This window comes from Notothenia rossii, assembly GCF_949606895.1.
Source record: "Notothenia rossii genome assembly, chromosome: 11".
Lineage (NCBI taxonomy): Eukaryota > Metazoa > Chordata > Actinopteri > Perciformes > Nototheniidae > Notothenia > Notothenia rossii.
This window is the reverse complement of record NC_136910.1, coordinates 10,590,406-10,603,662: the sequence shown is the minus strand read 5'-3', so window position 1 is coordinate 10,603,662 and position 13,257 is coordinate 10,590,406. Positions and strand designations below refer to the sequence as shown.

Below are 13,257 nucleotides of genomic sequence, written 5' to 3'. Positions count from 1 at the left end.
AAGCCGTGGCTTGGAAGCATACTTGCTTCATTTCTGAAGGAAGTGACTTGGAAGTACACGACTACCAAGCCAGTATCCTCGCGATTGAGAAACGGCCCCTGTCTCCCTTGTCTTGTTCCCAGTTCGTTTTGTCCCATGTGCCAGACAGCCAGCGTCAAGTCCATGTCTTGTCCGCTCAGGGTATCTTATTTGCTAAGAGCTAAGAGCCGAGTTTGGAATTTACTTTGTCCTTTGCATTTTTTGGAACTACTTACCTTTTCCTCTTAAGAGTGTTTTTTTGTTATCCACCTGTTACCTCTACGGAGTGATTTTCTGTTGTGCACATAGTGCAATTTTTTCAGTAAAGACTTTCTTTTGTACTTTGTTTGTCGAGTTTTGTTTTTGGGTTCATACTGGTTTGCTAGCCGTCACAAAAGCCCAACCATTCCTATCCGCTGATTAAAAGTATTCACTAAACATGTGGAGATCGTGACTCATTTGACTTATTTGACTTAGTCACGACTGACAAGAAGAACTGAGATGAATTAAATACATAAGTAACAAGGAGGAAACAAGAATCTGAAAGAGAAATCTGAGAGACTGAAGACAGCAGAGAGAAAGATAGATGCAGAGATTGTTGTTCATTCATCCGATCTCTCAAACGACAGAGTTACAGACACGGAGACAGACGGGAGAGAAGGGGAAGAAGAAAAAGCGAGGAGGATCTTGTTCAGCAGAGAGATCACAGCAATACAGATCTATTTACAGATTAGTAACGGTTCTGACTGTGTGTGTGTGTGTGTGTGTGTTTTTGTGTGTGTGTGTGTGTGTGTGTGTGTGTGTGTGTGTGTGTGTGTGTGTGTGTGTGTGTGTGTGTGTGTGTGTGTGTGTGTGTTGTCTGATTGTTCTTGCAGTATGCACACACACACACACACACACACACACACACACACACACACACACACACACACACACACGCGCACGCACACACACACACACACACACACACACACACACACACACACACACACACACACACACACACACACACACACACACACACACACCCAGCCAGCCATTAGGGGGAACAGTTTTATAAAGGTGACCCTCTCAATATCTTAAACATTCAAACGATGTGTTCATGCCGTATGTATTAGTCTACTGCTTTCTTTTTTTCCCTTGTTTCACTTTACCTCAACAAATTCACTGCTACATCCACGCCATTTTGTGCAAAACATGGGAGACGAGTTTGAACAATAATGAAGTTTTGATAACTTGGAAGTCGACAATTCATTTTTTGCATTATATTATATTGAAGATAAATAACTGACTGATAATGACTCGCACTAGCACAGATAAGATGAAATGTATATGTCCTTCTTATATTGAAAAGAAAAACAGCTAATGGCCCACAGAGACAACAAAACCAAACAAATGCTTTCATCAAACCTTCATCCTCTCCCTCCCTCCTGGGTGGCTGAGTCCTTTGTGTCATGTCCTGCCTGCGTCTCAAGAATTGGTGCTTCTCCTCAGGACAGAAAAGTGCACTGACCACGAATAATCAATAAGACTTGCAGTATGTTGCATCATGTTGCAACACCTCAAGAGAATCATGCTCTTCTGCCCTGTCATGCACCTCTTTGTTGTTGAATCAGAAGTTGTTTGTGAACTTTCCCTGACTGCACACGGTCCACTCCTTTACTCTGAGTGGTGACAGGTGTTAGTAGGATTGTGAAGTAGAGACAAGTATCTGGCAAATCTATTTTCTGTGTATATTTTAGTTGAAAACACTCAATCATGTATAATCACTACAAGTGGTTATAGAGATGTGTTGCAAAGGGCTCAGTACTCATGAGGATGCTTTAGAGTTATAAACTTCTTTGAGACAAACTTGGATTTGTTTGAAAAATGGACATCTAGATAGATACAAGCAGAATTAAAATGACTCTAAGGATTTCGGTAAACACATCTTGGGACAGAGTATAAAGTAAACCACGCACAATGCAAAAGATGCACACGCCTAATGCACTTTTTTGATAAAGTGTCAGGGGGGGGGGGGGGTTAGGGTACCTTGGTTGGTGATTGGCTAATGGTTACACAAGCCAAAAATGTATGACATCATAAAGTGGCCAAAATCTGATCAGCTCATTTTCAGACAGGTTTTTATATAAATCGATCAGGACAAAGATTGAGCAAATCTTTTTTTCTGAAGCTTTCAGAATCTCTTTCCACTGAGGGGACAAATGTTGATGTATAAAAGACATGAAAAATAGGATTTTGCATAATAGTCCCCTTTAAATAAACATGTAAGAATGAAATTAATCCAAATCTAAATCCAGAAGAGAAGAAGTTAGTAGACCATTTCAAGCTTTGCAGGGTTTGAAATTCTCTTTTTTGTCCTCCTGCCATTTTGGAGGTGGATTCCAAATCTACCAGGCTCTGCCATTGTTTATTTTGGCTGGTGAGTGAAGCAACTCTAGCAGCAGCTTTAATATTTTACCAGCATTTGGTTGGTGGTTTGTTTTAACTTTCAACCTTCTGCTGTCGCTAAATTAATGAGCGTGTCCTTAACTTTAAGTAGAAAAAAGCACATGTTTTAAAAACACTTTTAGAACATTTCTGGCTACTTTTAACATGGTAAATCATTTTATTTTTTTATAAAGAACAATATCTCTCTAATTTAAATTGCTTCACTGTTCAAACAATAAGTTAATATGTGCCACATTCATAGATCCTTAGTAGTAGATAAAACTATGAAAATGTTTTTGGTCTTTTTTAACATTACTTTGTTTACTAAAAGAGTGTTGTTTATTAAAATGCATTTTGACTTTATTGTTGAGGGTAGAATCTGTTTCGGAGAAAATGTCAAATTATTTAGATGAAAAATATATTCGTAGCCATATTGCAGCGAACAATAAACCAGCAAAAATATTTTCTTTTGATCACTTTAATATAAAACAATTGAACCCATGTAGATGTAATCTATATCAAATTGTAACATGTATTCTGTACAATTCAATAAATGTAACCATTTGTGTGGCTATATATAATAAACAACAGCTTGACATTAAGTCAATGGTCATATTGCTGAGTTATTGTTAACATGTTGTTCATTACAATGACCCGATTATCATGGGCAGGGCCGTCCCTGGCCAACATGAGGCCCCACGCAAAGTTATATGATGAGGCCCTCTGTTTCGCGAGCGTCGACGGCGGGGGGGGGGGGCGGGGGTGCTAGTGGAGCGCCGCATGCATATAGGTGCGCCGCATTTTCGGCAGTTGAGGCACACTCCGCAAGATGCGGTCCCCTGCGCAAGGTGAGGCCCCACGCAGTCTGCATGATCGGCTTGTAGGGAGGGACGGCCCTGATCATGGCCACAAGAGGTATAAGGTTCTGGAAGACAATATGGGAACTGTGCAATTAGACGACTTCAACCAATTAAATCTGCTGCCTGGATCAAGCTGCTATAAGCTTTAATCTGCCGCTAACTTTATCCAGCAGCTGTCTGACATGTGAAGGCCGCGAGAATTTGTATTTGATTAAATTGCATGTATTGTGTGCAGTTATCTATCCACTGGGTGGGTGTTGGGTGGCCACCCTCCTCCCCTCACTGCTCGCCAAGATAAGAGCTGAAAAACCACAAATGTTTCAGAAAACACCCGATCCACCCTCAACTTGTTCACAACAGAAACTTGTTGTACAGACGAGAGTAGGTGAAATTACATTCAATATTCAAAAAAGTCTGCATGACAATGTCTTTGAGTGATAAGCAACCGACAGAGAACGAGAGTCTAAAACGGAGCAGAGAGAAGCAAAAGAAGGAAGATGCCTGGAAACCAGATGGACCCAAGGACCCTTTTTCTATGGTTTGTGTCTTAGTATAAGTGTGAGTGCATTTGTGTATTTTAATATGTGTGCTAGTTTGTGTTTGTGACTATTTGAACTCTCGCAAACATGCTGATTGTTGTATTGTATCATGACACAGGTAAATGTGTCTATCATAACAACCAGTTTTGGCTGCAGGGATAAAGATGACGCCTGCTGCTCTGTGCCAGTCAAAGATCAATGTTCTTGAAAAGATTATAATGTAACTTGTCCTTGCCTGTGTTGTTCTGCCCTAAAGCTGGAGTCTCTTCCTGAGTCGAAGCAGCAGGAGATCCAGAAAGCCCTCCACCTCTTCTCCTTGGGCCCAACTCTGCCCAAGACCCTGCAGCAGGCCAAAAAACACACGTACCGCTTCTGGGAAACACAGCCTGTCCCCAGACTGGGTGAGAAGAGATAACTGTTCCAGCTATTGTCTGTTGGTGTACTCTAACATGAAAGCATTGGCTCAAATGTATAACAAAGGCAAAAGTAATGTGCTTTTTTGCTTTCTGTGACAGAATAAGAAGAGAACATTGATCCCAGTTAAACATTTGTTAGCTAAATATAAGGCAATAGCCAGCAGCCAGTTAGCTCTTTCTAATAGTAACAAAATCCACCTACCAGCACCTGTGAATCTCACTAATAGGTTAAACACGTTTTGTCTGGTTTGTTTATCAAAACTGCATCATAAAAATATAAATGTCGGGTTTTTGTGGTTATGTGTTGTACTCATGGCTCTGAGCTGTAGCATGGCAACCAGCAGAAAGGTAACAAAATTAATTGTTTTGTACATAACCCTTAAACCGTAAACATTTATTTTTATATACTTTACGATTTTGTTGTCAGGCTAGCTGTTTATCTTTATTCCAGTGTTTATGTTGGCCTACTAGCTGCCGTCAAAAGCTTTAAAAGACAGATTTAAAGGTGGGACCTTCTTTTTGTCTAACTCTCCTTCAACAAGCACATTCGTATTTGTAAAAGGCTAAAACGAGCTTTACAATATAAGAATATTTGCCATTTACTGAGAGAAAATGCAAACCCTTCCAAGCTACTTCTATCAATTTATTGGACACACAGTCTTACTTTTTTACAATCATATTAGAATAAACATCTGTGAGCAGACATGGTCTCATATTCTTCCCAGTAGTGCATGTGTATAGTAAGGAGCATTAGACAAAAACAAATACAAGAGGCGCTCCTCAAACATTGCTCTGGATGCCCTTAACTCTACTTCTGATTGCAGCCGTTGCATACTAATTGCATTAATGTTCAATTCCCTTTATGCAAAATAGTAAGGAGAAGCTCTCTAATCCTATTTAAACAATATACCAGAGCATCCATTTAAAAAAAGCCATTACCAAAAGTTAATAAATCATTCACTGTAATTACAACATTGAGAATTAAGTTATGGTTTACTTCAATTGTTTTTCTTCATACTTGTGTCCTCAGGTGACAGTGTTGAGACTCATGGTCCAATAGTAGAGGGTGAAGCCAGTGTGCGTACGGAGCCCTACTCTCTACCTCAAGGTTTCTCCTGGGACACTTTGGACCTGAGCAACCCCTCTGTGGTAACTTACTGTTATAGTAGTTATTGTTACAACATTAGAAACTTGATCACACATATCTGTCTGATTTGGGTCTTTAAGATGTAAGGAGCTGTACTTTTCTTAGTTTGAGGTAAAAAAAAAAAAGACTGAAATCTAGGAAAATTCATATCATTTCAGTTGAAAGAGGTTTGCACTCTGCTCAATGAGAACTACATGGAGGAGGATGACAACACTATGAGATTTGAGTTCTCTTCTGATTACCTACAATGGTAAGCTTCAATGTATATCAGCAAAAATGTATCTTGCCAATAAGCCTGCTGGGAGATAATGTGTGTGTAACCGTGTGTGTGAGCCTTTTTGTGCAAGAGTGTTTGAGTATGCATATCTCCCACATTACAGAACCCATCAGCCTAATCTTTTTTTGTGCTCATTTATGACTGTAGCCTATGCTAACATAACACTTGTGGTTGTTGTTATTCACACATATTGTATTGACTGTTTTATCTTATCTAAAAACAAGTCTGTTGTCAGGGCTCAAAAACTGACAAACATTGAAAAGTTTGGTCTTATTTCTACTAAAGTTAGGCACGATAGAAGATTATTAAACCCTGTTTTTGTTATCTTCACCACCATCTTGACTTAAAGGTTGCCGTGATTGACAATTAAGGTCATTTAGTGAAAATGATCATTCTCTGTTTGAGCCTGGTCTTGAATTAAAACACCCGAAACCTCTTATTACAACTGCAACACGACTTTGTGAGTTGCACTAAAGTATTTAATTAGTTTTTTAGTCTAACAACATTATTTTTTTCCCACTCCACATTCCAGTCTGACCCCCTGACATGCCGTTATCAGTTACAAGCCGGCTACTCTAATCCCACCGCTGCCTTTTGCCTCTGTGATCTGCATAAACGGTATCTCTGCCTTCAGGAAACACTTGCTTCAAAACATAATTTTGTTTGATACGAATAATTAACATTCGTATTCCAGGAACTGGCACAGGTATTTGGCCCTGAGGTTAAAGAAAGCTGCTGTGTTTATTCAGTTGAGTTATCTCAAGCTCAATTATTTTATTAGAAATGATCTCTAATCAGAGTTTGTTGAACTACCCCTGCATGTTTTCACAGATTCATGTTGCAGACAATGTGATTCTCTTTCTCAGGGCTTTACAACCTCCTAACTGGCTGGCTCAGTGGCACTGCGGTGTGCGAGTAGACTCAAATAAAAAGTTAGTCGGCTTCATTGCTGCTCTTCCCGCAGATGTCCGCATTTATGAGACGTGAGTAGCTCATGAATACATGCAACGAAATGTGAAATATGAGCAGTATTAGTATTCAGAGCACTTGCTTACAAAAAATGAAGCAATTTTAACTGTAAGTGTCTCAAAGCAAATGCTTATAATGTGGTCTCCTGCAGGGAGAAGCGGATGGTACAGGTCAAATTTCTGTGTGTTCATAAGAAGCTGCGCCTCAAGCGGATGACTCCTGTTCTGATCCGAGAGCTCACCAGACGAGTCAACCAGCAGGGCGTCTTCCAGGCTGTCTACACAGCTGCCGTAGTGCTGCCCACACCCGTGAGCTCCTGCAGGTAGTAGCTGCTGCACAGGGTGGATTCACATTGATCTGAATGCAAAGTGAAGCCACGATTAGCACTTTTAAAGCCGCTGAAAAAACGTTTTAATATGGGGGGTATATTCTCTGCCAAAGGTCACAAGAAGTTTGGTTATTTCAAAGGGCAAACTTTTGTTTATGTATTTGCTTTGTTTACTTGTTTAAAACAGCACAGTGCATTTGGAGGAAGGTGATGTAACATTTTAAAGCTGATCTAATCCCACCAAGAAGCAGATATGCATATAGAGTTAGAGAGCTAGAGTTTCTTAGTTTGAAACCCAAAATGTTTCTATGGTAATGGCACGGTGGAATGTCACCAAGTACATTTACTCAAGTAAAAAAAAAAAACTTTAGTTTGATTTAGGTTATGATGCAGAGCAGTATACAGTGTTTACAAGTGGTTCCTTCTTTACCTGCTGAAGCATTAAAGCAATGAACACATGAACACAAGAACAATTATAATACAATCATTCACTTTTGGTACTTAGTATATTTTGTTGGTAATACTTTCATACTTTTACTTGAGTTTTTCTCTCGTAAGTTTGTTGTTAGTGAGTGTTTTTGAGAGTTTGATTTTAAGCATTGTTCTGCCTTTACCAAATAACCAAACTTGATCTTTTAGGTACTGGCATCGCCCTCTGAATCTCCGAAAGCTGATGGAGCTGAGCTACCCCGGTCTGAAGCAGAACATGAGCCTGCAGAGAGCTGTGAAGTTCAACCGTCTGCCTGATGTGAGTGTGTGCTGCCACCTACAGACAAAACACATCAGTGCCAATAAAGTCTGTCATTGGCCTGATATGACTTCAACTGATTGACGAAGAGTCTTAATACACAATGTTAAAGGCAAGACATAACAAGCAAAAAACAAGAGAAAGTTCATGCACTGGTACATTTTGAAGGTTTGAACATTTTTTGCTTCCTATTACACATCTTTTTTCATATGATAGGAAAAGAACACCCCAAAATAAAACTTATAAAATAATAAAATTATTTTTTTCTTCTCAGACTCTAAACCAGTAATTGCCACTTCAGTGACACACAAGCCTTTCATTTTCAATCCTATCAATATTCTAAAGGTTTTCACAGAGAGTTTTATACATATATCATTCATTGTGATATTTAAATACATTTGTATTCCTAAAATTTGGTTTGGTTTGACTTTATGGCTTTTGACAGTGTTTTCTGATTCCAGCTTTCTAGAATTCCCACTCCAAAAAACCTTGACTTTAATATGTCAACAAAATGAAACAATATTTTTTAAACTGTCTTTATTTAATGTTGATATTTATGTTCTGGAAATGTATGCAAATAAGCTCATATTTAATAAGAAAATGCCTCAAGTAATTTACATTTTTAAACAGAACATTTCAGAAATCATGTAATATGAAAAAAAAATCTTAATGTGAATGTAATCAACTGGTGGAGGTTTCATTCTGATATATATTAGTTCAAATGAAACCATTTTATCCTGCAGTTTCTCCAACTAAAGACATTGTTTTAAATCATCAGGAATTTGTGATGACAAGCATCCATATACTGAAAGTCTGTTTTGTTTTTCCTCCTCTCTTCCAGGTGACAAAGACCCCAGGTCTGCGCCGTATGACTGAGGAAGATGCTGCGGGGGTTCACGCTCTGCTGCAGGCTAACCTCGGCAAGTTCCACCTCAGCCCCATGTTGTCTTTACGGGAAGTAGAGCACTGGCTGTTGCCGAGGGAGAATGTGATCGACACCTATGTCGTGCAGGTCTGACCTTAAAATTTGTCGATTTAAATATTAAATTTCTTTGGAGACTAAGTGCTTTCCTTACAAAAAAATCTCTACTGCATTATTTATTAACACATTCCTATCCCTCCTCACACACAGGGTGATGATGGCACACTGACCGACATGGTGAGTTTCTACAGTGTCTCCTACAGGGTGCTGAATCATCCTGTGCACACTGACCTGAGAGCAGCTCATCTCCTTTACGTTACCTCGACCACCACAGACCCGGTCGACCTCATGAAGGACACGCTGGTCCTGGCTCAAACTGTGAGTGTCAGAATAATAACCCCCCTCATTTAAAAAGAGCTCAAGGTGTTTGACTTTTAACCTAAGCTGGAAAAATACACATAACTTAGCTTACATTCCCTCCAATCTGCATATGTGAAGTTAAATAATCAGTTTTAAAAGACTAAATGATATGTATTAGCGTTTGTATTTCTGTTTAATAAGTGTATATTTGGTTTACTATGATTATTAACAATTAAATGATGTTTTTCGTCACTGACAGAAAGGTTTTGACATCTTCTTAGCTCTCAATGTGATGGATAACCAGAGTTTCCTGGAGAACCTCAAGTTCAGCATCAGTGACAAGAGCCTTCATTACTACTTGTACAACTGGATGTGTCCTACTATGAGCCCAGACAAGGTACTGAATAATGTAATATCTCCATCTGCCAAGAAACATTACTATAAATTACTATCATATTGGATTATTGGTAATTTCAAGCACTTCATTTGAGTGCAATTTAAATTACATAACTATAAAATCTCACCATTACTGAAGTGTTGGATCCAAGGGTGGTAAGGGCCTGATTCAAGCAGGATAAGGTTTGATCAACTGTTTATAATCTTGATTTGTGATATTGTCCACTTTCTTTCAATACCATAAAGTAAGACTGGTTGAAATTATTTTACTACAGCTTCAAAATCACTAACCTAAAATGACTAGTGCAAACACACACACTACTGTAAGTTTAGTGCAGGATGATTGTTGTGTTTAATAGCTGCTAGTCATCAGTAACTCATAATGGTAAAAGTAATGCCTGTATGTTTTTCAGGTGGGCTTGGTGTTGCCCAACTAACCTGCCACTAAAAGGAGACAGAGTGAAGAAGATGAATGGAACACAGTGATTTGCAGGAAATTGGGAATCAAACTGCATGCCCAGCATTGATGACGTTTAAAATGTTAACAGAGAAACTGTAAAACTGAAACACACTCAAAAAAGTCAATAAAAGAAAAATAATTCCATTTGTTTTCATCACCCGGGTGTCAGTAATTTACTGGGTTCAGTGTTATTGTGACAGGAACTTCTGCGTGCATGACACCTAATACCAAAGCTACCAATACACTTATTTGATTAAAGAACAAGGTCATTTATCATTCTCACTTCATGCACATATAAGATCACAAACTGCCAGACGTCAACACAATCATCTTATGCCACATTAAACATCATGTGAAACAAAAAGCAATATGCATGCTTTTGAAAAATCAGAAAGCATGTTTTTAAAAGTGTAACTCCTTACACACATTATAAAAAATATACCAAGACAAGATGCTTTAGTATTTAATGCTCTTACAAATATATCATCTGTATCTTCCAAGTCAGCATGTCACTCTGTCTTTGTGTAACTTTACGTTGAGAAGAAGAAGAAAGCTGATCATTCACATAATTTCAGAGTATCATGCTCATTTCTGACTGAACCCATTTTAGCGTATTTCTCTAGTAACAATATTATCATTGTTACTACAGAAAGATTCTTTTGACTATTCAGCAGGAACTGATTACTAGCCATAAATCCTCGAGGTACAAACGTTGTCTAAATACAAACAGCAGGGGGCATTGCGACCTTAACCTTATTGCGATCCTTTTTAATGGTGTCAATAAACAACAACAGATGGAATGTAGATGAAGGCATCACCTGCTTTGCATGTCATTGATGCGTTTGATAATCACAAACATAAATCCCCAGTGTGTTAGACAGTGAGCAAATAAAGCCAAAGACAGAAAGATAGATAACAGGTCGACAAATCTACCTTTACGATGCTTTCAAGGGCTGTTGAAATAAATCCTGCTACTACGAATAGCCTGCAAGTCAAGCTAACACAACTAGAATCGTGTTATTGTACATGTACCTCTCGTGTAGATGATACAAAACGAAATACTTTAAAATGTTACTGTCGATCAGTAGTGCCCACTGCCCACCCAGATTGTCCTTCGCCCTAGATGGTAAAAAGATACATTTAAGGGGTCAAACATTCTTCATTTGGAAATAAAGAAGAAAAAACGAAATCAATATTTTGTCCTACTTTTTTTTGTGTGTAAAACATTGGATATTTTTTTACATTTCACCAAATAAATGTACATTTACAGAATTTACATTTGAATATCAAGCAAATGACTCAAATTATTATATTTTCAAAAGCTCCTTTACGTTAAAATAAGTAAGTAAGTACAAGAAGTGCTATCTAAAGTTTAAGAATGTGAAAACGTCTCTAGAATGCTTTTGAATGTTGACTTACAACTTGTGTTAGGCTGCGTATAGATAGACAAAGTCAACATTTGAATGCCACATTAACCAGAAGCTCGTGAACGCACCACCTCCCTGAGTTTCGACCAATCAGAAGCGAGTAGTCATTTTAAGTTTGAAGTTACCGGACCTGTCTGCTGCTGCTCTCACTGTCTGCACCCTGCCTGGGCAGGACAGAGCCGTATCTCTTCGGTGAAGGATGGGTAGAGCAAGCTGAACTATTAAAAAAAAAAACAGAAGAAGAAAAGTGTCGATATATATCTATTTGTCTTTCCTTCTATTCGAGGACTCGCTCGGGTTGAACGTTAGTGACGTGCTGCGGTTAGCTTTGTCAGGAACTTTACAAAACATACGTGCTGTTAAAACCTCAGTGTGCTATTTAGTTTGAACAGCTGTCTAACACGGCTCCAACAGTCTTATCTCCGTGGATGTTGTGTATGCTGACCTCCATGAAGAATTGCAGGTATGTTATGCACGACATGAATTGGCAGTTTATGTTGCAACATTGTTATGATTGCATTGTTGCAGCGCATGTTACTATGAGGCACTAAATGCAAGCTTCCTCTGAACATATTTCACAGGTGTATGAGGAAATGCTAATCAGTGCGAGTCATATGTTTCGCTACAAATTGTTACATTCAAGGTCGAGGAAATGCGTATTTTTCTGTGGAAACGCTGTCACGAAATCTCAAGACTGTCATTGCATGTGTCAGAGTAGTTTCCAGCATTATTCATCATCCTAGCTCTTAAGAAAACAATGGTCACAAAATAAATGCCTGCTTTTTGTCATGCTTTCGCCTTTTCATATCTTAATACTCCATCGAATGCAAATGTTTCTGTCGCTGGTTGTGACAGATCAATGGACAGAAAGACCACGCCAGCTGGTTTTATCCATTCACCCACTGTCTTCATTTAGGAAATTGGTCAACAGAGACATTTTCTAACGACTCAGTCCCTTTGCAAACAGTGACAGAGGGGAGTGAGCTGTTGGGGTTGAGTTCTGCAAAACCACCTGTGAAAACAAAGTGATAAGAAAGAGTGTGAGAGCAGAAATGGCTGTCACTGTATACCCTTATTTTTCAACTCCTAGAGCCTACAGTAATGTCCCAAGTTGGCACAACATAGTTTGGAATCAGAGTCATGTTTATCTGTGTCAAACTTCCCGAGCTATGCAAATACTTGCAAACTGCTTGGGTAATGTCTGTGTACATGGATGAGGCGTATTTGATTTTCCTTTGAGATAGTGGCGAATGTGAGGTGTAGCCTTTGTTTATTCAGAGTGTATTTCTTTCAGCAGTCATTTAAACTTGGTCTGGCTCTTATCACTTGTCAACAGGCTGCACATTCAAAGGCTTGTGTTCAAAACAATGTCATTTTGGTGAGAAAAATGTTGTAATCTGATCTTCATAACAGTGTGTCTTCAAACTTGAATGTGTAAAAGTTCAACTATTCATTCGAAGAGTACATGTTACTCTTTTTAAGCTTCATATCCGAGGGCTATAGTATTTGGGGCTTGCTAGAATGTATTTTTCCTCAATGTACGACATCTTTATGGCCTCTGTCACAACAGGTTCACCTGCCTCAGCCAGCTGGTGTTGAGCAACAAGAAGACTGATGCAGGCCTTGATAAGACAACTCTACTTGTCAGACACTGAGCAAGACGACACATGTTACACTTTAACTAATTAACAACACCCAGCTTCTTTGTGTTACTGCTGTTGTTGAGAAATAACTAAAAGTTAGTATTAACTGAGTACTATCTTGAGCAGAACAAGCAGGGTGTGGCTCCTGTCATGCTAACATACATTCTGCTGCTCTTTACCTGCCTCTCCTTTGGACCGTGTAAAGACCCCAAACAAAGAAACATACGCTCCATTGTTGTTGAACAGAAGTGAGTGTTATGTGGTTATCATTCACCTGAACACCTCGTGCCAGACTTGGGGGGGGGGGGGGGGTTGGG

At 39.0% G+C, this 13,257-nt stretch overlaps 2 protein-coding genes across 4 annotated transcripts in view; both read left to right on the top strand.

The window, feature by feature from the left end:
• The first annotated feature begins 3,587 nt into the window (after positions 1-3,587).
• On the top strand, positions 3,588-10,019 carry LOC307025527 (glycylpeptide N-tetradecanoyltransferase 2-like). Of its 2 annotated transcripts, none has more exons than XR_013804185.1 (11): positions 3,588-3,846; positions 4,104-4,248; positions 5,294-5,412; positions 5,569-5,660; positions 6,554-6,670; positions 6,808-6,978; positions 7,624-7,732; positions 8,574-8,744; positions 8,865-9,032; positions 9,296-9,411; positions 9,824-10,016. XR_013804185.1 is itself a non-coding variant. In XM_079660252.1 (11 exons), exons 1-11 carry the CDS (start codon positions 3,727-3,729, stop codon positions 9,845-9,847), a joined length of 1,374 nt encoding a protein of 457 aa, XP_079516378.1. In that variant the 5' UTR covers positions 3,589-3,726; the 3' UTR covers positions 9,848-10,019. The 2 variants fall into 2 exon arrangements, 1 of the variants encoding a protein (XP_079516378.1); XM_079660252.1 differs by having other exon boundaries at positions 3,589-3,846; positions 9,274-9,411; positions 9,824-10,019.
• Positions 10,020-11,441: 1,422 nt separating this feature from the next.
• Positions 11,442-13,257, top strand: part of svild (supervillin d) — a 49,871-nt gene continuing 48,055 nt past the window's right edge. For both annotated transcript variants that reach the window (XM_079657620.1, XM_079657619.1), the window contains exon 1: positions 11,442-11,760. The gene's annotated coding sequence lies outside the window, so the exon portion shown is untranslated. The remainder of the gene's footprint in view (positions 11,761-13,257) is intronic.

Bases quoted from the DNA above. Each gene is read 5' to 3' on its own strand.
- LOC307025527 (XM_079660252.1), top strand. From the start codon at position 3,727: ATGACAATGTCTTTGAGTGATAAGCAACCGACAGAGAACGAGAGTCTA. The intron at 3,847-4,103 runs GTTTGTGTCTTA...TCTGCCCTAAAG, and splicing joins CCAAGGACCCTTTTTCTATG to CTGGAGTCTCTTCCTGAGTC. The intron at 7,733-8,573 runs GTGAGTGTGTGC...CCTCTCTTCCAG, and splicing joins AGTTCAACCGTCTGCCTGAT to GTGACAAAGACCCCAGGTCT.